The sequence below is a fragment of the Zea mays genome, chromosome 10 (genome assembly GCF_902167145.1).
Source record: "Zea mays cultivar B73 chromosome 10, Zm-B73-REFERENCE-NAM-5.0, whole genome shotgun sequence".
Classification (NCBI taxonomy): domain Eukaryota; kingdom Viridiplantae; phylum Streptophyta; class Magnoliopsida; order Poales; family Poaceae; genus Zea; species Zea mays.
In genome coordinates this window covers 126,157,956-126,185,312 of record NC_050105.1, presented here as the reverse complement: position 1 = coordinate 126,185,312, position 27,357 = coordinate 126,157,956, and the positions used below count along the sequence as shown (strand labels likewise).

Below are 27,357 nucleotides of genomic sequence, written 5' to 3'. Positions count from 1 at the left end.
AAAAGTCAAAGCATTTCAGAAATAATAGACCCCCTAGACATATCATTTAGTCATGAGCTAGCTCAAAATAAAGGCTAAAGTGACAAATATAATTATAATCATAAATATTTATTCCAGTTTTATAAACAAGTTGACCAACTCCATAAGATATGCAGATTGTTAACCTTTGTCAATTTCTCATATATCATTTTTATTTACTCCTAACATGCTTGATTACAGATAAATGGAAATGACATATCTAATGCAAAAGTGGATATATTGCAACCGCTTCACTCCACTCCTGCATACTGTATATATAACATAGGTAGAGAGGGGAAAAGGGTGTACCAGGTGGTGAGTATTGATGTATTGCGTGACACGAAAGCGAGCACCTCGGTGACGAGCTGCATTCCTTGCACCGTGCACCCTCCCTCCTAATGGTTCTGTATAGAAATACACTCCAGTCAAACCTAAGCTCGAGATCTAAAGAGAAGGTGAACTAATTACCTCCTATTATTGAAATGTTGTTGCTTTTGTTTGCTTTTTTCAGCATGTCATGTTGGGCATGACTTGCGCTCTACCACTTTAGGCAGTAAATACACAATCTGGCAGCCAATAGGATGGAATGGAGAGAGTAAAGCATTCACATTCGATGTATCGCAGAGACAGAATGATCCTGTAGAACCAAAAATAAATCAAGACTTTCATCTAGGGAAAGAACATGTGACGAAACAGACAAAAAAATAAATCATAGAAAGATCCCTACCAAGCCTTAAATTATGGCAAAACACTTCGAAAATAAATCAAGTCTTTCTGAGGAAGTGACAAAATGATAAGAAATTGAAGCACCTCGTGAGCCACAGAAGCCCATTTGTGTAGCTTACGAGGAAGCACGCAGCCGATGAGGAAGACGGTGGGGAGAAGCGTGGCGTCCACCTTGGTGAAGTTGAAGTGCGACTGCTTTATGGGGTTCTTCCTGGCCTTGGCCTTGGGCTTAGGCTACACGGCAGCCGCTGAATCCTCGATGGTGGAGTAGCCGAAGGACAGGGGCATGGCCTCCCTCGATTCGACTACCACCCGGTGCCTGCGTGCTTCCTCGTAACTGTCGTCGTTGAAGCCGTGCTCGGAGGCTTTCGCTCATCGTCGTCCCATGCACACGAGGGGAGGAAGGTGTGGGGCAGCAGTCTGTCTCGGGGCTCAGGAGGCGAGCACGACGAATGAGGGTCTTGACGATGGTGTCTCCGGGGCGATGCTCGGGGAGGCAACTATCTCGGGGCTAGGGGGTGGGCGTGGGGGCACAGCCTCCGGGGCTAGGGCGACACGGAGGAAAGGGACCATTTTGCGTAGGGAGGAGACGGAGCTAGAGCAGGGACAACGACTGCAGAGAAGGTGGAGGAGAGCGACGGTGTGGGGCTTGAGGTGGTCGAAGTCTCGAAGATGACGACTAGGGTTTCGTCGGAGGTCGCCGACGCCTCCATCTCCATCTAAATCGGTTGCGACGGGACCTGGGGACTGTCGGAGGAGTGGGGGCGGGGTGATGGAGCGAGATTTGGGGGGCAGAGCGCGGGGGTCACGGAGGCGAGGGCGGAGCCGTCGTGAAGCAAGTTGGTGAACACCTACTTTGCCCTCTTATAGAGTAGTATAAAGATAAAGATTATGGGGCACAATTCTCCTACGCTTTCGAGAAAAAAAAAGATTATTTCGACAATGAAAATCGAGAACAAAAGGTGCATTGTCCGTACACTTCATATTCATACGTGATATACTAGTAGAATGCTCGTGCGTTGCGACGACACAAATTTTTTTTAATAAAATATCAAATGAAGAAACATATATTATAATGTTAGTGTACAAACATAAAAATGTGGAGTTTTAACATAAAAGTTATGCTAACTATCCAGGAGTGGCTTCAATTGGGTTTAAACCTTTAATTAGAAACACGCTTAATGCTCCAAGGTGATCTGCTCTGTTGCAACAAATAAAATTGGTGACACTACAAACCAGCTTCGATGATGTCTCTAGATGGGCACGTGTCAGCAACCCATCATCTGTAATCCTAAAATAGAAACAGACACACAAGTAGATTCAGACAAAATTGTGAAGAGCCTTTTAATACTAACCTGCTCAAATAGGTTTTCTCGCCATTAACTTGCTTATGTCAATCTGCAACTTCCCTAGCTCTCCACCTTGTGGGAAACTAAACGGGCTAGCAAAATTTGATGCTGGAAAACAATCATCAGCAATCCTTAAACAGTACTTCAGGCTTATGTCATAAGAAAATCATGAAGGCTGTCAAGGACAACCAAGGGTGATCCACATCTTGAGAATGTGGTAGATATAACCTTTACTGTACCTGTCAACAAAGCAAGGACAACTAATAAACATCTCGTGCAGAATCTAAGGTGCAACCAAGTTCAGATGAGCCATCTCACATAGCACGACAACAAAGTCTGGATATAAAATAATTACCAGCATGGCAGATGACTCATTTGGAGATGCAACCAAAGAGGTTGAGTCCTGCAAAATGCAGGTCGTGTCATAAAGGTTCCATATGTACATTAGACATCTCCTTGTGAGAAGAAGCAATTTCCAGGAGTCATCACATTCAATAAAAACAACTGCAGATCCCATTATCATTGATGGCATTCCTCGCACTCCACATCTTGTGTAGACCTAACTAATTCAGATTAAATGAATTTAAGTGTTGAAGACTTAACATATTGTTAGAAAATAAAAATACAGATTTTAGGATATAATTGACGAGCATAGAAGCATCTAAATTGAAACACATAATCAATTTGAAAGAATGGATATTACACACCCGTAAGAAACCATCTTCACAATCAACAACCCATAAATTTGCATTGCCTGTCAAGACAGTAACCTTTCCAGAGATAGGATCTAACCAAGGAGTTTTTGTACCTCTTATAAACAATCGTCCATTTAATTCACAAATTGAAATGTAATCTTGATTCGACCTCACTCACGTGGGAGCCTCAGCCACTATGTTTGCCCTTTTTATACAAGCAAAATGAAGTGTGTCATTGTGCAATGTAAAAAAAGCAACACATCAAACAAATAAAAAATTTTAATCTTCAAAACAGACTCCTTATTGATGGTTATTAAAAAGCAGGTTAATTGACTGACCTTTTAATTGGGATATCCAAGTCCGCGTTGTGAGTTCGCAGTAAAATCTATTATGATAGGAGGTAAACATAAAAAGTACCACTGTTTTGCTTGTTCTCTTTATGAATAACTTCATCACAGATTCATAGTACAATACTATACTACAATACGAACAAATATCAAGTGCAAATAAATTCAAAAAGTATCACACTAAATATGTATATGCAAGCGTGGCTTTGTTTCCAGTTTATTTATTGTGGAACATGGATGATGGGCACACAAGAGTACAAGACTAGTGCAAAAAAAAAGCAAAATTTGTCATCAAAAGCCTTAGGCCACCGAAAAATTGCCTTTGCCACAAGACATTCTAAATTACACCTAATATACTACAAGACATATATGTGGTCTGACTCCTGTCTAGAAAATAAAGACATGTCGTCAGAAATCAAACAACTATTTGGTGTCCAGATTAGACCAAATAAAAAAAATCTAAAATCCACACACAATCTACGTATGTAACCTCATTTGATGATCTTGATCTTTGCAACAAAACAAAGGCAATCAAGTTTAGTACAAACATAATGCACACTAAAGTTAACCTCAGGTTGTGGAGACAAATCTAGCTCATATTTCACATTCAACGGGATCTGAGCTCTACGTTTACTCTTTAACCACTAATAATGTAGGATACCTGTGGCGCAAAACATGTCATCAGACTCAAAGCTCAAATCAGGCTGAGATTTATAATTCGAAGAGGTCTTTCCATCTCGACTTCAAGGTTCATGGCAAGAAAATAGTTTACATGTATCATCATTGGGCTATTTAGCATGATTCTTCCGAGTTATAAAAACTTACGAGCAGTACATTGAGGTAAGGAGGAGAGGGCCGACTTTACAGTTGGAACGAGGGGACAACCACTATGTTCGCTCCCTCACCCCCTGCTCGTTGTTGCAGATCTCTTGCCATCGCAGTCTATATCAAAGTATTAGTAGAGCATGATAAGTTGAATCAAAACCAATCACTGTAATTCACGACGCAAATGCAAGACATAAATCAAGAAGACAAGAATCATTCCACGCATGGTTACATATTTATAATCACAATATGTAGTGAGTTCATGCACATATGGATTCATTGACAGAACTGATATCTGAACCTTCAAGTGGTAGATTTTGTTGATTCACCAATTTGTATTGACTGAACTTTTAATTGGGATATCCAAGTCCGCGTTGTGAGTTAGCAGTAAAATCTATTATGATAGGAGGTAAACATAAAAAGTACCACTGTTTTGCTTATTCTCTTTATGAATAACTTCATCACAGATTCATAGTACAATACTATACTACAATACAAACAAATATCAAGTGCAAATAAATTTGAAAAGTATCACACTAAATATGTATATGCAAGCGTGGCTTTGTTTCCGGTTTATTTATTGTGGAACATGGATGATGGGCACACAAGAGTACAAGACTACTGCAAAAAAATAAAGCAAAATTTGTCATCAAAAGCCTTAGGCCACCGAAAAATGCCTTTGCCACAAGACATTCTAAATTACACCTAATATACTACAAGACATATATGCGGTCTGACTCCTGTCTAGAAAATAAAGACACATCATTAGAAATCAAACGACTATTTGGTGTCCAGATTAGACCAAATAAAAAAATCTAAAATCCACACACAATCTACGTATGTAACCTCATTTGATGATCTTGATCTTTGCAACAAAACAAAGGCAATCAAGTTTAGTACAAACATAATGCACACTAAAGTTAACCTCAGGTTGTGGAGAAAAATCTAGCTCATATTTCACATTCAACGGGATCTGAGCTCTATGTTTACTCTTTGGCCACTAATAATGTAGGATACCTGCGGCGCAAAACATGTCATCAGACTCAAAGCTCAAATCAGGCTGAGATTTATAATTCGAAGAGGTCTTTCCATCTCGACTTCAAGGTTCATGGCAAGAAAATAGTTTACATGTATCATCATTGGGCTATTTAGCATGATTCTTCTGAGTTATAAAAACTTACGAGCAGTACATTGAGGTAGGGAGGAGAGGGCCGACTTTACAGCTGGAACAAGGGGACAACCACTATGTTCGCTCCCTCACCCCCTGCTCGCTGTCGCAGATCTCTTGCCGTCGCAGCCTATATCAAAGTATTAGTAGAGCATGATAAGTTGAATCAAAACCAATCACTGTAATTCACGACACAAATGCAAGACATAAATCAAGAAGACAAGAATCATTCCATGCATGGTTACATATTTATAATCACAATATGTAGTGAGTTCATGCACAGATGGATTCATTGACAAAACTTATATCTGAACCTTCAAGTGGTAGATTTTATTGATTCACCAGTTTGTAGTCACTACACAGTAGTGCAAGTGTAGCTCCTGCAAGGTAAAATGATCTTCTCAATCAGATATCAAGTAGTCCAAAGAAAAGTGATAATTTTACAAGATGTGATAAAGCCTAAGTCTTTCGACAAATATCAAATTTGATATATAACCTTTGCATTTTTGTGCCATAACAGAAGTTTAACAGAACAGTTCAGTTCCGTAAGAACAAGAGAAAAGGAAATCATATTTTTAGGTCTTTCTAATGCTGGTACTGACAAACCGAACAAAAAAAGTAGGCAAATGATCAGGCACCTAACTGCACACAGGTGTCCTGAAGTACAACTACACATATAGATTATAGGGCACACTTTAATCAAGAAAGTCATCTTTGAGGTATACTACATGAGCAAACCTTGTACCACCACATTTTAAGACCACATGAAATTTTTTCCAAAATAAGCACCAAAAGATTTGTTTAAACTTTAAACTACAAGCCCCCTCCCTCCCAAAAAAACAAAACACAAAAAATTTTTATAGCGAAAAATATAAAGGTTTTGAATTTTAAGAGCAATCAATATGACATATCCCTCAGAATGCTAGGTCTCTACAATGTACTCACATATATTGGTTCCTTCAACCTCTCATCAAAGTGATGAGGAAGGAGCACCAATTGAATGGGCACTCAAATTACTAAAATGTTCATCACAGGAATGGATATACAACAATCACACATGAATGATACGAGAGCCAAGTTGAAGGGAAACTGACATCCTGCCAACATGTCACAATGCAACTGATTTCATCTAGTCGTATCAGCTGTAAGAAAAAATATTCTGGAGCAACTAATAATCTCTATCAGCTCCCATTTCCCTGGAGGCACATCTAAGACTGATAGGATATCAGCTTCAGGAACATAAACATCAGCCTCAATGTCATCTATCACAAACATGGAAAAACAATCAGTGCAAACACTGCAATGTCAACATACTGATCAAATTGAAATTATTTGGTCAAAGAACTACCAGATGCAATGTAAACACATTCATGCCGTGAACGTGAGGATTATATCTAGGACCAAGTTAGGCATTCAAAAGTTACATGATATAAAACTCTGGCCCTACTATGTCAACTATGGTTGTTCAAAACCAGCTTTGTCAACCCCATGAAAATGCTATTTGATTCGGCAGCATTCTGCCTTTGCAACAGCTATTTGATGTCAATGTCATGTAGATTGCTCAACACAACAAGCAGTTTACCCGCATTACAATAACAGTCGTACATTTCACTTTTTTCTGAAAGTCTCGAAACAAAAGGTAAAATGGATTTAGTACGTGGCAACCTGATTATCGTTTAAGCAAAAGCAGACATAAGTGTAGAAAATCTTATATATATTGACAAGGGACATGAGGAAGAGGTGACCAATTTGCAAACTGGTTATCGTTTAAGCAAAAGCACCTACAATACAGCTCATTGCAAACTGCCAGACGCCATAAAGATACTTTGCTTATCTTTTCCATCGTTTTCTCATGGATATTGAGAAGGAAGCAGACATCATGTGTGGCAGCTCGAACCATCAATCCATCATATCAGACAAGGGCCTAATTGTCCAAAAGTTAATAATCTCTATCAGCTCCCATTTCCCTAGAGGCACATCTAAGACTGATAGGATATCAGCTTCAGGAACATAAACATCAGCCTCAATGTCATCTATCGCAAACATGGAAAAACAATCAGTGCAAACACTGCAATGTCAACATACTGATCAAATTGAAATTATTTGGTCAAAGAACTACCAGATGCAATGTAAACACATTCATGCCGTGAACGTGAGGATTATATCTAGGATCAAGTTAGGCATTCAAAAGTTACATGATATAAAACTTTGGCCCTACTATGTCAACTATGGTTGTTCAAAACCAGTTTTGTCAACCCCATGAAAATGCTATTTGATTCAGCAGCATTCTGCCTTTGCAACAGCTATTTGATGTCAATGTCATGTAGATTGCTCAACACAACAAGCAGTTTACCCGCATTACAATAACAGTCGTACATTTCACTTTTTCTGAAAGTCTCGAAACAAAAGGTAAAATGGATTTAGTACGTGGCAACCTGATTATCGTTTAAGCAAAAGCAGACATAAGTGTAGAAAATCTTATATATATTGACAAGGGACATGAGGAAGAGGTGACCAATTTGCAAACTGGTTATCGTTTAAGCAAAAGCACCTACAATACAACTCATTGCAAACTGCCAGACGCCATAAAGATACTTTGCTTATCTTTTCCATCGTTTTCTCATGGATATTGAGAAGGAAGCAGACATCATGTGTGGAAGCTCGAACCATCAATCCATCATATCAGACAAGGGCCTAATTGTCCAAAAGTTAGGGTCCTGAAATCCATCAATTAATATTATTTGTCTTCTTTTCTCAAGAAGACATGCTTTCAAAACAACAGAACATCTAATGGTAAGACGCTATCAGAGAAACTAAACACAATGTTATCACCTCGAACTGGAGAGGAGAGAGCTCTCATGTCTGGCGGCAAAGTCGCTTCCGGAGCTTGTGCTCGTTCATCTTTCACTTGTGCTGAGCATAGCTGCCTCGTGAACTACTTGCAACTGTCAAAAGAACAAATATGGTCAACGATTGAACATCAAACAACACAATACACGAGAAAAAAGACATGGAAAATATGTAGTTCTACACACCTATTGTTGATGCACCATCGGTATTGCACAAATCAACTTGTGCTGATGCTAGTACGTCACCCAAAGTTGCAGTCAGCTTGTTCTTCGTCTGCTCTACATTGTCCTGCACCCCATGTACCCCCTGCTGCCACATCCTAATCTTCACCTCGATCACCCTCTGCTCCTCTTATCTAAAACTCCCAACTCCAACCAAAATAGGTGAGCTTGGTATCTAGGTGCATCAACAGAAAAAATGAATTTCTAAACACGATCCTGTATATAACTTCTTAACAGGACAGACTAAAGTGTGCGACTTTTTAGTTGCAGTGCGTAGTTTCTACAAATAAGTACAGTAATTCAGTCACGACACAAAGGAACATCTATTATGATCGGTTAAATATTCAAAGAGAATAAAGAGAATAAGGGGAAAAGGGGTAACATTAAGTACAAGGGAGAAGAATAAATTTAGATTCAACATGCCTTATTGACTACTGACCTTTCTGCAAATTTAAGCACATTTAAATGGTCATGCACACCTAAACTAAATACAGCTAGATGCATGTAAGATAGAATAAAAGAGTGTTGGTAATGTCTTGTAAGAGTATTATTACTATGTTATTTGAATTTATAAGAATCTTTTGCTATGAGTTACTGAACTAATGATAAAATCCAACTGTATATATTTCTCATTCTATGTCATCAAGGCAGCTAGCAGAATTGACATATCTATTGTATTATAGAATAATAGTGTACAAGGCTCAACATTCTGAATACCAATTACCAAACCTACTACATAACCTATCTTGTTGGCCACTAACCAGGCATTCTGAACACAAGGACTGACAAATGAAACATTGCACCGCACTGTAGCATATTATAGAGTACAGTGCACGCACCAAATACAACAAAATGGAATTAGACATTAGCAGAAATGGTGATGGTGTGCAACGCTTTCAGAGAAGAACGCATAAAATAGCAAGGAAATAGTCCACCACCTTGACGATTGATGTGATGTCACGGAGTGGTGTCCTCGGGTACCAGTCAGGCAAGGGGTTCCTCCTCTTTGGTGTAGCCCTCAAAGCTCCCAGTGGTGGCACATTCTCCTTATTGCTTGAAGGTGACAGAAACTGCTGAGCCGGTCGCTTGAGAGCACCATTCACCAGCACAGCTCCTGGCGATTCTACTGTCCTGATAAAGAACCCACCACCACAGATGTCGGTGAGAGCTGACCTTCTTGCAGTCCTCACTTCAAGCATCTTGAAGTTATGAAGGAGTGCATACAACCACATGAGTGATGCAAGAGACCAAATAATGCATAATCAGATAAACAAATGAACCCAGAAATCACAGTATCTCATACAATTGTTCTGGTCTTTCCTATTCTTGGTGCACTGAGTCCTGTACTCCTGTTGCTCTTCTCCTGGGTCCACACAAGAAATTTTAGGATGGAGTTAACAAGCAGAATTTCAGGGGACACGTGAGTAGCTAATGCACCAACAAATCGCCTCACTTTTCTGTTTATTCCCGGTCTGGCTTCTCCTCTTTGACTACGACTCTAAGAGCTCAAAACATCAAATGATATTCTTGCAAATCTCCTGAATAGATTGGGGAGGAGGGCGTTGATGGCGGGTGCTATGGACCAAAAAGTATGGCGACGAAGGAGCGCCCGAGATCCTGGGAAGGTAGCTGCGCGAAGGGGGGCATGGGCGTTGATGGCCGCCTTGCAGCGGATCACGGCAGCGGATCGAAGGCGTGAGGGGGAGCTGAGCGGAGGGGGAGGAGGGCGTTGATGGCAGCTTCGTAGCAGATCACGGGATCTGGGAGGGGAGGAGGGCGTTGATGGCAGCAGTGGATCACGACAGACATCATCGGGTCGCGCAGATCCGCGGCGGAGAGGGTCTGGCAAGGCCAGGACGCAAGCAACACGCGAGTGAGCCATGACAAGAACCAATCGCGGATTGGATCCGAGCAGACACATCACACATTTAGGGTGGTAGAGGCGTAGTGTACCCTGGCGTTGATGAACTCCTCGACGCGGCCGTTGGCGAAGCGGGCCCAGGAGGCGGGGCCCCTGGCCGTGGCGCGACATGCACTCGAAGGTGCGGACCTCGTCGGCACGGTCGAAGAAGACCTCGACGCCCCTGCCGTAGATGCGCACGAGCACCTTGTGCGGGTCGTTGCCCTTGTTGGTCATGGCGCCCCTGAGCTGGGACACGGCCAGCGCGCCGGGGTCCACGTCGCCGCCCCAGAGGTCCCCGGCGAGGCGGTGCAGGATGCGACGCTCGTCCACCGGTATCCGGTCGATGCTGGCGCTCTGCTTCAGCGCGGGTGCGGCCTCCCCGCGCGGCGGCGGGTCTGCAGCGGCCATCGACGCGTGGAGGGGCGCGAGTAGGCGACGACGATCTGCGTAGGCGGAGAAGCCGCGTGAGTCACGAGGGAAATGCGATTTGGGGGGGTGGGGGCTTGGAATGCGGCCTGTCGCTGCCGGTTGCCGCGGAATCGGATCCGATTCCGCGGAGGGGGAGCTGAGCGGAGGGGAGGAGAGCGTTGATGGCAGAGAGGATGTCGGGGGAGGGCAGAATCGTGCACCATGTGGTGGATGTGGACGCCTACGTTGTATTTTTAAGAGTAGTAGAGATATAGAAACTGTAATAATGCCCGTGCAACTAACTATTTGTTTTTCCACATTTTTTATTAACTTGACGAACGTGGATAAACAATAAAAGGAGGGTTTAACCTGATTTCAAATTTGCACTAGACAAAAACTGTTTCTCTAAGTAGCTACAGAAAAACTAAACCTCTTTGATTCAGTTTCTACTTTTAAAAAAAGTTTAAAAAGTTGAACCAATCGTATCCCAAATCCCTTTCATTCAATTACTTTTTTCTCTCAAAAATCTTTCATTCAATTATGACTATAAAAAAATTAATCCACTCCGATCCACTTTTAAGTTTAACCCAGCAAAGAAAATTGTCGACCGATGATTAGATCGCCATTGCCATCTCTCGACTGCTCGTCACCGGACGATGCGAGTAATCGAGCAGCAGCACGAATCTCCAGGCACATCGCCTTCCTCCGTCTCCCACCTCCCGACGCTTATCCTCCTCCCCACCGTCGAGCAGGCCAGCGCTTAGTTAAACCCGCCTTCTCCCTCCACTACCTTCCCCACCCAAATGCTCCTCTCATTCTCCCCGCACTTTTCTCCTCTCCTCATCTCCTTGCCCTCGACTTCCGCCTGCAAACCCCACGCCCGCCTCCGTCCCGTCCACGCCTCCGCCTCAGCGTCCACCTCGCCGGAGCTGCTCGGCAAGTCCGCGCTCCGCCGCATCTCCGACAAGCTCCGTAGCCTCGGCTACCTCGAGACCGTCTCCGAGCCCCCCACTCCGGCCCCGAACAAGAGCGGGGACGCCCCCTCCCCCGGCGAGATATTCGTGCCCACCCCGGCCCAGCTTCCGCGCCACCGCGTCGGCTCCACCCTAGACCCGAGCTGGGCCACGGGCGACGGTGAGGCTAGCTCCACCTCGCGGCAGCGGCGGAGGGGCCGCGGGCGCGATGCGTCGGGGTCACCTTCGGCGCCGCCGTCCGCGGCGGAGTTGGCGCTACCGCGGGACGAACTGCGACGGCTGCAGGGGATCGGAATCAGGGTGAGGAAGCGGCTTAAGGTGGGGAAGGCGGGCATCACCGAGGGGATCGTAAATGGGATACACGAGCGGTGGCGGAACGCGGAAGTCGTGAAGCTCAGGTGCGAGGATGTCTGGGCTATGAACATGAGGCGCACACACGAGATTCTCGAGGTGAGACACTAGCTCCAACAATGACCTCTAAAGGTTCTGTACCTTAAATTTAGAGGATGATGTCGTCCGTACTCCACTCCAGCAGCGTACTCCAGCAGCAGCGTACTGATCCTCTAAATTTAGAGGACGCTGCTGGATTCTCTGTATATAGAGTTTCTCTAAACGGTTCTCTATCCATTTGAATACTTTAAACAACCGGTTTAGCAAAACTAAAATATGTACAATATATTTGAGAGAGTAACAAATACATATGTATAAAAATTAAAAATTAAAAAATGTCTGTAATATATGTATTTGCATATAGAGGACATGATTTAGAGGACGTTGTTGGAGAGTAAGGAGATATATGAGATGAAATCTTTTAGATGAGACTGTAAAAGACGGATATAGATGATGGATATCTCCCTGTTATGTTTATTTTTCTGGCTGTACATGTCTGTTAACGACTTCCTTACAATCGTCTAGTACTAGAAATCACAGAGGAGGCAGGAAGAGAGGAAGTAGCTAGTTCGGATACTTGGAGACCAAGAAGAAATTAGAGTTATATTACAGCTTATCCCTCACGCACACACACAACCACCTTTTATTCCCCATACGACGCCGGGCTCAATTCACCCAAGCCGGCCCAAACACCTTCATATTACGCCTCTGAAGCCTTTTGTCCCTCTGTAGCGCGTCCGGCACACAGGTCCTCGCCTTCGGTCTGACTGTCTTCACACACTCCAGTCTGAATGTCTTCCTCGACATCTTCAGCAACGCTGACATCCCCCCATACAATTTCTGTTCATCCCTGCCTACGCTGTTCATTCGTTCATCCCTGTCGAATACGCTCTAAGAGCAATTGACAGAACGCTGACCAACTTGTCAGCTGAGAGTGCTCGTCTAAGGAAGAAAACCAGTGAGCAGCGGCTCCCACAAAGTGCATAGACGCCACCTGGATCTAGACATGTACTTCGACCTCATACATATCAAAATAGTCGTGACTACGCCTGATCCACAACTTGGGATTCTCCCCATCAAACACAAGAAAGTTGAGCTTAGGTAAACGACCACGAATCACTCCCCCCATTCCTGATGACGGAACGTCCCCATACTGTGGCAAAACCCGATGTGGAGGAATTTCAGAATTACGAAGAACAAGAGGAGGGAATCCAGGTGAACACGTACCCTTGGCCGAGGGATGGAGAAGGGTGGTGACCGACCCAAAACCATCCTCCCGAGGCCATGAATCGACGCGGTGCCCGTGGGCCGATACGGCTGGAACTCCTACAAGTGAGCGCTCGACAGCCGATGGAGAAGGAGCGAGAACGTCGACCATCCAAGTGGTTTTATCCGTCACGACACGCTTCCAGTGTTTCGAGATCTTGCCGACCTCTAGACGCAGATCATCCGCCATACCCTCCATGCTCATGTGCCAATCCTCGAGCATGTCGGTCGCCTTCTCCAAGGCGTCAACACGATGATCCTGACCGATGGTGAACTCCATGAAGGTAGCATCCCAGCGCGTGTCCTGCTCGGACACACGTCGATCCCACTTGGCGTCGTGGTCCGCGAACCGCCGGGAGAGCTCATTCAAGATGATCTAGGTATCAGGATTCATCAGGACCTCCCGACGACGGCAACGAGTGAAATACTAATTATGAGCAACTGAATCCAGTGTGAGAAAACCCCACAAGCTGAAGACCACCGAATCTGATACCACTTGTTGACTTCCTTACAATCGTCTAGTACTGGAAATCACAAAGAAGAAGGAGACATGAAGAGAGGAAGTAGCTAGTTCGGATACTTGGAGAGCAAGAAGAAATTATAGTTCTGTTACAGCTTATCCTCACGCACACACACAACCATCTTTTATTCCCCATACGACGCCGGGCTCAATTCACCCAAGCCAGCCCAAACACCTTCATATTACGCCTCCGAAGCCTTTTGTCCCTCTGCGACCCAGTTACTTCTGTAGCTTGTCCGGCACACAGGTCCTCGCCTTTGGTCTGACTGTCTTCACTCTCTCCAGTCTGAATGTCTTCCTCGACATCTCCAGCCACGCTGACATTGTCCAACCACAACTGGCCGTGCACTGTTTTATAATCAAACCAATTGCACATACAAGGCTCCTTTAGTCATGTGGCACATTAGCACTGGCACGTATAGCATATATTGATCTAAACTGAGCCAATGTCTTCGACATTCTGTCTGTCAATAAGTGAAAAAAGAGAAAATATTTCAGATATGAAAATTTTGAGGAAGACAAGGCTGCATATTTTGTTCTCTGTATATATTGGTTTTAAAATGTGAGGTACAGCTAGATAGTTGATCTGTATTATGAAACTAAATGTGTACCCGTTGTTGGCCCAATGGTTTCTATGTAGGCACTAGGCAGTGAGAAAAACTAACGAAAAATAAATAGCTGAAGTGGCAGAGACTGAGACAATATGTTGACCAGGAAGGTCTAGCCAGTGAAGAGAGGACTAACCCTTCCACTATTTATTACATCATCATGCTATGCAACGTGTTGTGTGTTGCTTCAGTAGCTGAAAAAATTCTAAAGCAATAAGAGGACTTAGTTGTGAATGAAAAAATCATGGTATTTTGATCATGTGGAACACTGACACAACGTGTGAAAATGAACATGAGGCGCATGCACGACGTATTCAAGGTGAGTGATCCCTGTTATGCTTCTTCTTCTAGCTGTACATCTCCAACCCTAGCTATTAGGACTTGGACCGACCATCCAATAGGCTATGATCTTGGTTCAATGGTTCACTTTCTTGGTTCAATGGTTCACTTGTTCAACCGTTAGGAACCGATTCAATTGTTTCGGGCATGAATTGAACCGTCCACAAGTATGTAGAGTCGATGTAATATATATAATTGGTAATTAACAATATGTAGTCGAAACAATAAAATGAATTCATAAACAATACACCCTATAATTATAACATGTAACATCTACCTTTTAATCTGCAGCATGAGGTACAATTGTCAACATAAAATCCCAATACATGTTGTATGGGAGCAACACCCATGCTATTTCTTTTGTAAAACTATGATCATGACATGTGAAATCTACTTTTTGTTATTTTTTACTTTTTGTTATTTTTTTAACAAAACATAGTCAATATTGGTCTTCATTTGTATATTTAGTACCAGGATTACAATATATAGACCTCTACCAGATTGTGCTCCACCTGATTTATAGAAACAATGATCAGGGAGTCAATCAGGGAGATCTCACACTAAATAGGAAACGACCATATAGGAATGAATCGCCCATTAGCACCTAATAAGGGGCAATCAACCAACGTCTGATAGGGAAGGGTATCACCTAATTAGGGGCAATCAGCCAACACCTAACAGGGAAGGAAACCTCCTAAACATGGAAGGAAATAGGCTATCTAACACCCCCCGCAGTCGAAACGTCGATGGCGCATATGTTAAGACCGGAGCGAATCTCCGAGAAGACAGAAGTGGGCAGCCCCTTGGTGAAGATGTTCGCAAACTGATACATCGTTGGGACATGAAGAACACGAACATCACCAATGACAACGCGCTCATGGACGAAGTGGAGATCAATCTCGATATGCTTCGTGCGCTGATGCTGAATCGGGTTAGTGGACAAGTATACACCACTGACATTGTCACAATAAACTAAGGAGCTCTTGGTTAAGGGACTGTGAAGCTCCTGTAGTAGTTGACGCAGTCAGGAAGCTTCGACGACACCGTTAGCAACTGCCCTATATTCGGTCTCTGCACTGGAGCGAGGCACCGTAGGTTGCCGCTTGGAGGACTGGGAGACGAGGTTCTCTCCAAGGAAAACAACGTACCCTGAAGTAGGTCTACGAGTATCCGGGCATCTGGCCCAATCAACATCTGTGTAGACGAGCAACACAGAGGCCGTGGATGGGCAAAGGAGGAGACCATGACTAAGTGCCCCACGAAGGTAGCGCAGGATACACTCGACTGCCGAGAGGTGAACATCTCGAGGATCATGCATGTGAAGACAACTTGCTGAACAACATAAGAGATGTTAGGCTGGGTGAAAGTCAAGTACTAGAGCACCAACCAGGCTGCGATACTGAGGGGGTCGCTGACAGTGGTACCAGTCATGGTAGAGACCTTAGCATGAGTGTCGACAAGAGTGCCGCATGGCTTGCAATCGGACATACCAGCACACTCAAGAATATCGAGAGCATACTGTTGTGAAAGGAAGAGACCCTTTGATTGTTGCTGAACAACCACACCTAAGAAATGATGGAGAGTACCGAGATCCTTCATGGAGAATGCCTTCTGAAGAGCAGTGATAATACGTCGTAGAAGGTCCTGGCTAGAAGCAATGAGAACAATGTCATCCACATAAAGCAACAAGTAAGCCATGTCAGTCCCATGATGATATATAAACAGCGAAGTATCCGACTTGGCATCGACAAACCCCATAGTAAGTGAGTAGCAAAGCAGCTATACCAAGCACGAGGCTCCTGCTTCAGACCATAAAAAGACTTATTGAGCCGACAAACAACATGAGGCTGAGTGGGTTCAACAAAACCTGTGGGTTGAGAGCAGTAGGCTGTCTTAGTGAGAGTGCCATGTAAGAATGCATTCTTGACATCAAGTTGATGAACTGGCCAGTGCTGAGAGAGTGCCAAGGACAAAACAGCGTGGACTGTGGCTGGCTTGACCACTAGGCTGAAGGTCTCATCATAATCCACGCCGAGACGCTGAGTAAAACCACAGAGGACCCAACAAGCCTCGTATATGTCGAGAGAACCATCAACTCTGAATTTATGATGGAAAATCCACTTGTCGATGACAATGTTGGTGCCAGGGGGCCGGGGAACGAGATCCCAGGTGTTGTTGAAGAGCAGAGCGTCATACTCTTCTTGCATCGCGTGGTGCCAATTGGGATCGGCAAGGGCGCTGCGATAGGTCTTTGGGACGGGCGAGGGAGTCGTGGCACTGAACACAGCAGGCACCCGAAAACCAGCCTTGCCCGCGGGTGGCCATCCCGTGCTGGTTGACCACCGGTGTGATGGGAACAACACCAGTGGGTAGTTCAGTGGGCGTATGAACCACGTGTGTCTTCGAGACCACGCGTGGTCGTCGATGTTACACCTTCAAGGGTACAGACGACAGGGCCACTGGGGCTGCGGCTGCGGCTGGTGTAGGCGGCGAGGCCGTGCGTGGCACGAGCGAAGACACGGATGTCTGGTGCCGAGCGGGAGCCGGACGTGGTGCAGCTGCAACTGATGGCAGGGGCAACAACGCGGGGCCCTGTTCAGCGGCAGGCGCACTAGGCGCAGCAATTGCGGTAGGTGAGGTTGTCGGCGAGGCGAGGCGAATACCTACAGGGGAGGACCTGATCGGCAAGATCGACTCCTCAAGCTTAGACAAAAAATCAAGGTTAGTGATCGAGGCTCGAGAGCGGCAAGCAAAAACCATATGGCGCGAGGTGAGAATTCTATTGGTGGAAATGTCCAAACAACGATACCTTTGTGATTGCTAGAATAGCCAAGAAAGACACAAAGGCTAGAGCGGGGGGGCAAGCTCGTGAGGAGTGGTGGCAGACATGTTGGGGTAACACGCACAACCGAAAACATGGAGGTGGTCATAGGTAGGGTGAGAGCCGAAGAGGGCAAAATAGGGGGTGCCATAAGTAATGGTTTTGGTGGGTAGCTGATTAAGGAGGTATGTAGCGGTGTGAAGACCTTCGACCCAATTGGATGGGGCGAGGGATGCCTGAAATAAAAGGGAACAGATGATGTTGTTAATGGAACGAGTCAAACGCTCGACTTTACCGTTTTGGGAGGGCGCGTAGGGGCATGACATCCGGAGCAAAACACCATGAGTGAGAAAGAAGGTGTGAGTGGAAGATTTGTCGAACTCACGACCGTTGTCACATTGAATGATTCGGATGTTGCAGCCGAACTGTGTCTTCACATAAGAGAAAAAATAGCCAAGGTAGTGAATGTTTCGGATTTAAGGCGAAGAGGAAACGTCCAAAGAAAATGCGAGCAGTCATCAAGAATAGTAAGATAATATTTGTAACCGGACACACTAGAAATGGGAGAGGTCCATAGATCACATTGGATTAAATCAAAATTCTTGAGAGCTTGCGAAGTAGAGTTTGCAAAAGGTAGAAGAGTGTGACACCCAACTTGACAAGCATGACATATGGAATCACTAGTATTTTTATTACAACCAATGGCAGAAGTACTAGTGAGTTTGGACAGAGCCTTATGTCCAGGATGGCCAACGCGGCGATGCCAAGTTGTGGAGGAGACGGTGGCAACATGGGCACGGGACACCGGGGGACATGTTGGAGCATCGAGAATGTAGAGGGTCTTGAAGCTATTGTACCTGGTGATCACGCTCCTGGAATGAAGATCCTTCACAGAAAGGCGAAGAGGGTCAAATTCGACAGAACATTTGGTATCAGAAGTAAACCGCCGAACTGAAATGAGGTTTTGAACAATATCGGGGGCGACAAGAATGTTATTAACATAAAAGGGACCCGATATGATGGAGTGGCCAGAAGTTGTGATAGGTAAAGTGGATCCGTTTCCAACCATGATGGAAGTGGAGCACGGAGGACGAAATAAAGAGATGTTAGCACTGTCGGGAGTCATGTGACTGGAAGCACCAAAATCCATGACCCAATCCGTGGCGCCAGGAGGACTGAGGGTCATGATGCTGAAGTTGCTGGCGAGAGATTGCTGATCCTAGGATCCAGTTCACGGAGTCCATTCCATAGTCGGGGAGGTAGGAACCACAGGGGACTGCTGCGTAGTCCCGAGCTGATGCTAAACCGACCCGATGAGTTGGGTAAAGTGACACGACAGAGGGGTGTACTGGGTCGGAGTAGCGAAGAGCGCCTGAGCCTGGTGTGCATGCAGACGTCCACCGCGCTGCCGTCCATTGGGGTCGGGCCACATCATGATTTGCCCGGTCCATGGATTGTACAACGAAGGCCAGAGCGTCTCCTTGCCTCCTCCGCTGTTGTTGGGGCGACACCGTCGACAACCACTAGCAGAGGAGCCCCCTCCATGGGTGTTGCTAGTGGGTCGGCTGGTAGCACCAGTGGGTGCCGTGACACCTCCAGGGGGAGGGGCGATGGAGGAAGCAGTGGTACTGGCGACGAGAGCGGTGGCATGCTGGAGTCGATCTCCTCGAGGAAGAGATCATTGTGGACGTCGGCGAAGGAGGGGGGAATTTTTTGCATTTTGGTCCTTCATCGGAAAAAAATTTACGTTTGGACCCTAGAAAATTTTAATGTCATTTTTGGACCCTTTACTCGGCGCCGTAGCCTGTGGCGCCGAGGTAACACAGCTCGGCGCCATAGGCTATGGCGCCGAGGTACGTGCTGCGTTGGCACAAACGGACGTCGTGGCGTCGACGTGGTACCGAGCTCGGCGCCATAGATCATGGCGCCGAGCTCTGTTCTGTATAGAAAACTTGTCTAGCTCAGTTGGTAAAATACAAGGCTCTTAACCTTGTGGTCGTGGGTTCGAGCCCTACGGTGGGCGTTTTTTAATACTTTTTGTCTTTGTCACTTATTTTTTTTTGTCCATATTTTCGTTTATGTCGCTGATTTGTCCGTCCTGATTTATTTCTCATCCAATTTTATTTTTGTGACTGATTTGTTTATTCGTCCAGATTTAGTGCAGAAGAAAAAAAATGAATATGTGTGCTTCTTTTTACTGGGAATATGTTATTATGTATTTAAAATTTATGTTCAAAAGAACTCAATGAAAATATAATATTTTTTATTTGATCACGATTGAAGTAAGAGTGTTCTCGTTTGATTTTTATTGTGATTAGCTGAGCCAACAAGGGGAGAAGTTGACGGCTTGTGAGCACTGTGGCACACAGCTGCTGTGCTCGCCGGATAAAAAAATCTGGACGAATAAACAAATCAGTCACAAAAATAAAACTAGATGAGAAATAAATCAGGACAGACAAATCAGAGACATAAGCGAAAAATATGGACAACAAAAAAACAAATAAGTGACAAAGACAAAAAGTATTAAAAAAACACCCACCGTAGGGCTCGAACCCACGACCACAAGGGTAAGAGCCTTGTATTTTACCAACTGAGCTAGACAAGTTTTCTGTACAGAACAGAGCTCGACGCCATGATCTATGGCGCCGAGCTCGGTACCACGTCGGCGCCACGACGTCCGTTTGTGCCAACGCAGCACGTACCTCGGCGCCATAGCCTATGGCGCCGAGCTGTGTTACCTCGGCGCCACAGGCTACGGCGCCGAGTAAAGGGTCCAAAAATGACATTAAAATTTTCTAGGGTCCAAACGTAAATTTTTTTCCGATGAAGGATCAAAATGCAAAAAATTCGGAAGGAGGGGAACGACTTCGAGCGCTTGAAGTGGACCTTCATGTGGGCGAACTTCTCATTCATGCCACACAGCACGTTCAGGACGAGGGTAGGGTCGTGGATGACCAAGATCACCAAGGGCCTCGGCCATCCCCTTCATCTTGCGACAACAGTCGTCGACGGAGAGATCACCCTGCATGAAAACACGAAACTCGGTGTCGAGGAGAAGTGTGTGAGCTTCGCGATTGCCGAGGAATTGCTTCTCGATGGCCAGCCAGACGCGACGCGCAGTGCCACCAGAGGTGCGAGCAGACTCCATTAGCTCGGGGGAGAGTGTGCCCAATACCTAGGACAGCACGATGGCATTCATGCGCTGCCAGGATGGCGTGGCGGGGCAGGCGTTGGAGAGGACATGGTCGGTGAGGGCGTACCGCTCGAGGGTGAGCAGAACGAGATCGCGCCAGCGATTGTAGTGGGGAGAAAGGGGATCCAAAACCACGGGCACAAGGGCACGTAGGTTCTGGATACTCGTCGCCTGCGCGTGAAGGTTGGCAATGCGGGTGGCCTCGTAGTCGGGGTCTTCAACAACATCGGCGTCGTTGTTCGGGACGCCGCCCTGGGGTGGTGGGAAGGCCGCGTTGTGGGCAGCGGCTGTAGAGCGCTCAAGGTCGGAGGCGGCCCGGGGTTCCCTGGCTAGGGCGTCCTGGCTAGGGTATCACCTAATTAGGGGCAATCAACCAACACCTAATAGGGAAGGAAACCTCCCAAACATGGAAGGAAATAGGCTGTCTAAGGCTCACTCCAACAGGAGGCATGCAAATCGGGCAGCCATATGTACTTTTGTCTGGTATCTGTAGTTTACCTGTCCAGCCATACGCTACATCTTTCCAACAGCACATCCATCCATACATTTAGCTAGAATAGAGTAGACATTGGGGCCCAGTGATCAGTCAAAAATGAAGAATTTAGCTGCCGGTCACAGTACCAGCCAATATGGCTTTTCTCTCTCCTGTCTTCCATTTTGCCTGGCCCGTTTAGCTGCTCTGTTGGAAGAAGGATTGCACTGCTACAGTTGCTCCAGGGCAGCTATTTTAGCTTTACCTGGCCGGATGGCTGCTCTGTTGGAGTGAGCCTAACAGAGCACAAAGGTTCAATCAGATTATAAGCTGGATATATGGTTTAATAAACATTGAGATTTGATTGCTGTTCTTACATTAATAAAAAGAGGCACATTTAGCATTAGCACCATCCCATCTAGACTTACGTGGTGCTTCCCTGGTTCCCCCGGATGGATGCATGTGTGACCAATGGCCACCAGTTGGCACTAGTCTGACACCCTCCTACTCCTGAGTCTGGTCTCTACGTGCTTGATTTTAATTTCTGACTGGTTCCGACAGAACCGTGAACCGTCTGGTTCATAGTTCAACAAAAAACCATGCGGTTCATCCGGTTTTAGCGGTTCAATTGTATGGATAGTCTTTTAAGTGAACCAAGCCGATGTAGTCTTTGGTTTGGTCTTTTACCGGTCCGACGGTCGTCTGCTTCTAATAACTATGTGTCCAACCACAACATTGGCTCTCTTATTGTTGGCCATGCACTGGTTTCTGCAATTATGCACTGGGCATGATACATTGGCAATAGCTGCCATGTGCCCATGTCCTTACCTTTTCTTGGGTAACACGATCAGGAAGTTAAGAGTGTTGCTAGGTATAACGGTGCTTGCCTGCTTGGTTATGTCAAACCCCACTATAAAATTCACTTCACAATTTTATAGGATAATATGTTTTTAATACATGATTACAAACTATTGTTATGAATCTGTCACTGTAAAATGACCAGAACATTCTTAATGAAATGACACAGTTCTCCTGCATCATTTGAGGAAAAATGAGCAGAAACTTTGGTTAAAAATGCTGTGCTGACGACTTTGAAGTGATATGATCAAGGTGTAGTGCATTAGCCTGCACAAACTCGGAACCTGCCTGGCCCAGACAGCAATCTCAGGCGTCTAACTTTGGATGCCTGGGGCTGGATTGAGCTGTCTGGCAGGCAGTTCCAGGCCAGGGTGCCAACCAAACGAGCCCCTATTGCTTCGTTATTGTAGATTTTAATTTGAGCTCCATTTGACTAATAAGATATAGGAGAGAAACAGTATATAATTGGAACCAACTTTTTCGACTTGCATTTAACAGTTTAACATGCTTTATTTCTTTTGTGACAGAGGAAAACTGGAGGCTTGGTCATTTGGAGATCTGGGAGTACCATCATATTGTACAGAGGAACCAACTATACGTATCCTTACTTCCATCACAGCGAAAGGGTGGATAGTTTTCTCGACAAAGAATCATCAGATCAGAGCAATTCTGGGGACGAGGATGAGACTAGTTCACAGCATGGTAGCAGTCATGAGAAGAGTAGTGAGAATCCTGTTGTAGCATGCGCAGAACAGATTCATGTTGGAGAGGGGAACAGTCAGACTATAGAATATTTGAATCAGAGCTTAAGCAGAGAGAAAGATACAAATCACCCGGTATCATCTATCAAACGGCTTGTTTTTGATGCAGATGAGGGAAATTTAGACATTAGAGCTGGAAATCCAAACGAGCAGCATGTGAGATTGCAGGAAAACACTCATCCTGATAGTCCTAATAAGTTTGGTCCTAGAGATCGCTCATCCTTAGTGGCTGGTGTTGGATCTCAAAATAAGTTTCGATTACAGTTGCCTGGGGAGGTCAAACTTGCAGAGGAAGCGGATAAATTACTGGATGGGTTGGGTCCAAGGTTTTCTGGTTGGTGGGGATATGATCCTGTTCCGGTGGATGCTGATCTGTTGCCAGCTATTGTGCCAGGATACCGTAGGCCTTTTCGCCTGCTTCCTTCCGGTGTGCCGCCTAAGCTAACAGACAGGGAAATGACTATCCTTAGGAGACTAGCTCATGCCTTGCCCTTCCACTATGCACTCGGTAATGTTTGATACTTCGCTCTTTTACATAGTCTCTTACATTATTGATAAAGTTTGGTGTTTATTAATCTTGTGGTGTCTTCTTTCCAGGAAGAAGCAGCAACCTTCAAGGATTGGCTGCATCCATGATCAAGCTATGGGAAAGATGCGAGGTAGCAAAGATTGCACTCAAGAGAGATGCACACAACACTGACAGTGAGCTCATAACTGAAGAAGTAAAGGTAGGTGCTAAGCCATTTTCCCGATGCTCAGTGTCACAAAATACATTTTTTGTGTGCCCCTGCAATGTTCTGGTAAAAGAGGCTTAGAGTTTAACTTTTGTGACACGTGTCACATGGCATCATATGGAGTGCAGTGTATTCTTCTTGTTTTTTTGTGTATCTGCTGATCACCTCCATATCTGATCAGAAATCAGGGAAATCTATGTTTGTATTATAGTATCTGGTGCAATCCAAATCTACCCAGAACTCTCATATCAGAATGGTAAATCCAGCAGTTATGTTTAAATGTTGCAGGAGTTGACAGGTGGAACCCTATTATCAAGGGATAAGGAGTCGATTGTATTCTACAGAGGGAAAGATTTCCTCCCCCCAGCTGTCTCTCTGGCAATAGAAAAACGCAGAAAGCTGGGCAGTTCTACAATCTACAAGGCCAAGCCTGGCATTGAAGAAAGCATGCCTACTCAAAATGACTCTGTACTGAAGGTATCAAGTGATGTCTCGGTACACGTTCGTGAAGAGGGAACTTCTGTCACAGAGAATAGAGCTGAATCTCTTAATACTGTTGCGAAGGATGTTGAAACCAGATTATCTCAGGTATGCTTTCAGCTGGCATATTTGTTCTTTTATACATAATTTGCTGTCTGACTAAATATATATACCCAAACTATTTGTCAGGCCATAGCAGAGAAAGCAAAAGCTGAAAAACTTATTGAAGAACTAGAAAAGGCATCTCCGCTTTCAAAGGCTGAAGTTAGAGAGACTATATCAGAAGATGAGAGGTACATGTTGAGGAAAGTTGGATTGAAGATGAAACAATTTCTGCTGCTAGGTGGACATTCTCCTCAACCTTTCCCTGAACGGTTTTGTTCCAAAGATAACCATTTTGTTTTAGAAAACAGAAACTTGCTGCCGCCTTTGTGTACCTAACAATTAAATTGTCTGTTTCTTACCTTTATCTGGATTTATCAGATTGAAATGTGAATCATCTGGGAAACTTCTTTCATGCCATTCTATATTGCAATGTGTCTGTTACCACTTTACCTGCAGTAACAATTCCTATCCTGTCCAAACTACAAACATGGCAAGATGGAGGGACACGACCTGTTGAAAGGATACTAGCATGATCCCTTCCAAGGCACTTAACAAGCTGTGGCACTAGTTTAAGAACATATCTAACATCTTGGTTACACTTAGACAAATGTTAAGTCTGGACATCTGTTACGGTGATCATCTTTAGGGAAAATTTAATTTGTGTAGCTGGTAGCTAGAGCAATTGAAAGATCCTTGTAGTTTATCTGCAAAGTGTCTTTTCTCACTCACCTGTGTTTTGCATTCATTCCATTTTTTTGTCCTTTAACCCCCTTGGTTTTTTTATTGCTTTGCAGGTCGGAGGGGAGTTTTTGACGGAACTATTGAAAATATGCATCTTCATTGGAAGTATCGAGAACTTGTGAAGATTATATGCAAAGAACACCGCCTTGAAGATGTGGAATACGCTGCTCGAACTCTAGAGGCAGAGAGTGGCGGTATTTTGGTGGCAGTGGAAAAAGTGAGCAAAGGGCATGCTATAATAGTATATAGGGGAAAGAACTACAAGAGACCATCAAAACTCAGGCCAAAAACTTTGTTGAGTAAAAGGGATGCTTTGAAGCGTTCCCTGGAAAACCAACGTTGTAAGGTGTGGCTTATATCCTTGAATTCTTATGATCCTTTTGTGGAGATACTCTTTGAGATTCTGAGTACTTTCTCTTGTCATTTTAGTCCCTTAAGGTTCATGTACTTAAGCTGTCAAAGAACATTGACTACTTGAGGGATCAGATGAATTCCAGCTACTATCACAAGGACATGCATGATCCTAGTGTCAACTCTGTAACACTACAGCAGCAAGACGAAGTAAACATATTCTAACTTGAATGTAGTCCAACCACCACTTAGTTTATTCCATGAATACCTGATTATTTGTTTGTTTCAATATAAATGGTCAAGGAAATGCCTGAAGTTGCTCCCATGAGTTCAGAGCCTGAGGTTGAGAAGTGGACATCAGTTGAGATTGATAGAGCCTTAGATTTAACAAAGTCTGGAGTCCCTGTGGAAGATATGCAGGTTACTAGTTCTCCCTTGCGGAACCTTTATGTTGTAGGTTGGTCTTTTTTCATTCCAATCACTATACTGTGAACTAATGCAGCTACTGCACACTGTATTTGACAGAGCAAAGTCTGTTTCAACAAGCTTGAAGATGATTCTTCTGCGACTGCAGGTCCATGTCTGACTGGGAGTTCAATTGCAGCTTCATCCTATAATCTGATCAGACATGTGAGTTCGCCTGATATATCTCTTTTATAGTATATAAAGCATCAGTTTCTACGGTTTCCAACGTCGTCGAGCTCTCTCATATTTAAATGATAAAAAAGCTAAAATTATGCATAAACGGGGATTCGAACCATAGTTGCTGGCTCTAAATTTACATTCACACCCACCTAACTAATAAAACACACATGTCTTTATATTTTATACTCTATACTTATAAATGGAAACCGAACGTACGTGCACTTTGCTAGCCCCACTGTATGATTTTGTTCTCTGCTGCTGCTGATGCACTGTTGTTGCAGCAAAACCAACGTAGCTCTACTGTGACATCCAGTCCTGATGGTCGCTACGAAGGTGCACCTTCAAAAGTCGTGGATGCGCCAAAATTGGATGCGGAATCTCTTTCTGTATCGCCTTTGAGAGCCGCACCGCTCTCGAATCAAGAAAGGCTTGTGCTAAGGAAGCAAGCCCTTCAAATGAAGAAAAGACCTGTACTTTCCATAGGTTCCTTCGTTCATCCTATCCCAGTTACTACTTGCACTCACTTTAAATTGGTCCGCTAACAAGCATCTGATTGATATCGTAGGGAGGAACAATGCCATCACCGGAGTTGCAAAAACCATAAAAACGCACTTCAAGAAGCACCCTCTTGCTATCGTGAACATCAAGAACAGAGCGGACGGGACTCCGATTCAGCAGCTGATATCGGAACTCGAGGTTTGTTACTTGTGACAGAGAATAGTCTTACCCTAGACGCACTGTTTGTTGCATCTGAGCTTCGTTGACATCCAATGGAAAACAGGAGGCGACAGGATCGGTGCTAGTGTCACGAGAAACCAACAAAGTGATCTTGTACAGAGGCTGGGGCGCAGAAGTGGCCCAGAAAAGCTCAAGGGAAAGTAGCACAGACGAGGGCGAAAAGGAGGTCATATCACCTCAGCTCCTTGAAGCTATCAGGTTAGAGTGTGGACTGCTCCCTGCCGATTCGGGATAGTTGGTCCGGATAACCTTCCCCCACAGATCCCGTGTTTCGAAAGGATCGTACAATGATTGCCCGCGGATAGATCCGAAGCTGCATAAACGCACGCAAGGTGTGAAACCCTCCCTGCTCACGGGCATAGTTGTAAGAGAAGAACAGGGGCGGCGGCAGGGGTATTCTTAGGTATTCCATGGGATGCCCTTTTTTGTGAAAGAAAAGAATATGTATTGTCTATACTAAAATATTTAGTTCTCCTAGTGTTACTGGCTCTCGCTGTTCTGGGGGAAATTGTTCTTGGAATACCCTGGCACAGGCTCACCGCTCACAGCATCACGTCTGCCTCCGCCAGTGGAGAAGAAACGGGCATAGCTGTAGCTTTGTCGGTGTCCCCACCTCGTAGATCTTCACCCTCGAACGGCCTGAGTCGAGTATTGCGGTAAGGAACTCGTCGGCTCACGCGTCAGCGCAGCGGGTGACATCCGGCAAATGGTATCGCCGTCTGCTGGAATCTGGCAAAAGACCTGCCGGTGATGTGGAGTAGTACGCTGGAATCCGGCTGGGGTGCTGCCCCCTTGCTGGAATCCGGCCAGGGCAGGAGCAGGGGCAGGGCGAAACCTGTGGATTTGTTTCG

General features: G+C 45.0%; 2 protein-coding genes, 1 long non-coding RNA gene and 1 pseudogene across 4 annotated transcripts; 1 reads left to right on the top strand and 3 right to left on the bottom strand.

The window, feature by feature from the left end:
- Window positions 1–2,103: 2,103 nt before the first annotated feature.
- On the bottom strand, window positions 2,104–9,431 carry LOC103645602 (protein HIRA-like; annotated as a pseudogene).
- A 266-nt stretch (window positions 9,432–9,697) lies between these two features.
- Window positions 9,698–10,510, bottom strand: LOC109942916 (uncharacterized). The gene has a single exon (XM_020545484.1). The coding sequence runs from the start codon at window positions 10,508–10,510 to the stop codon at window positions 9,698–9,700; it is 813 nt and encodes a 270-aa protein (XP_020401073.1).
- A 610-nt stretch (window positions 10,511–11,120) lies between these two features.
- LOC109939195 (CRM-domain containing factor CFM2, chloroplastic) lies at window positions 11,121–27,014 on the top strand. Of its 2 annotated transcripts, none has more exons than XM_020546144.1 (12): window positions 11,121–11,934; window positions 22,479–23,220; window positions 23,310–23,440; window positions 23,735–24,034; window positions 24,116–24,269; window positions 24,826–25,118; window positions 25,202–25,333; window positions 25,427–25,543; window positions 25,649–25,753; window positions 26,050–26,251; window positions 26,334–26,464; window positions 26,550–27,014. In XM_020546144.1, the coding sequence occupies exons 1-12, from the start codon at window positions 11,314–11,316 to the stop codon at window positions 26,739–26,741; spliced, it is 3,120 nt and encodes a 1,039-aa protein (XP_020401733.1). In that variant the 5' UTR covers window positions 11,121–11,313; the 3' UTR covers window positions 26,742–27,014. The 2 variants fall into 2 exon arrangements, with proteins under 2 accessions (XP_020401733.1, XP_008663295.1); XM_008665073.4 differs by having other exon boundaries at window positions 11,215–11,934; window positions 25,421–25,543.
- On the bottom strand, window positions 13,609–26,739 carry LOC109943205 (uncharacterized). The gene is made up of 2 exons (XR_002265937.3): window positions 26,496–26,739; window positions 13,609–14,124 (listed from the first exon to the last, which is right to left on the bottom strand). It is a non-coding gene; the product is annotated as an uncharacterized lncRNA (long non-coding RNA).
- Window positions 27,015–27,357: the final 343 nt, after the last annotated feature.

Bases quoted from the DNA above. Each gene is read 5' to 3' on its own strand.
- LOC109942916 (XM_020545484.1), bottom strand. From the start codon at position 10,510: ATGGCCGCTGCAGACCCGCCGCCGCGCGGGGAGGCCGCACCCGCGCTG.
- LOC109939195 (XM_008665073.4), top strand. From the start codon at position 11,314: ATGCTCCTCTCATTCTCCCCGCACTTTTCTCCTCTCCTCATCTCCTTG. The intron at 25,334-25,420 runs GTAAACATATTC...TCAATATAAATG, and splicing joins CACTACAGCAGCAAGACGAA to GTCAAGGAAATGCCTGAAGT. The intron at 25,544-25,648 runs GTTACTAGTTCT...TGTATTTGACAG, and splicing joins TCCCTGTGGAAGATATGCAG to AGCAAAGTCTGTTTCAACAA.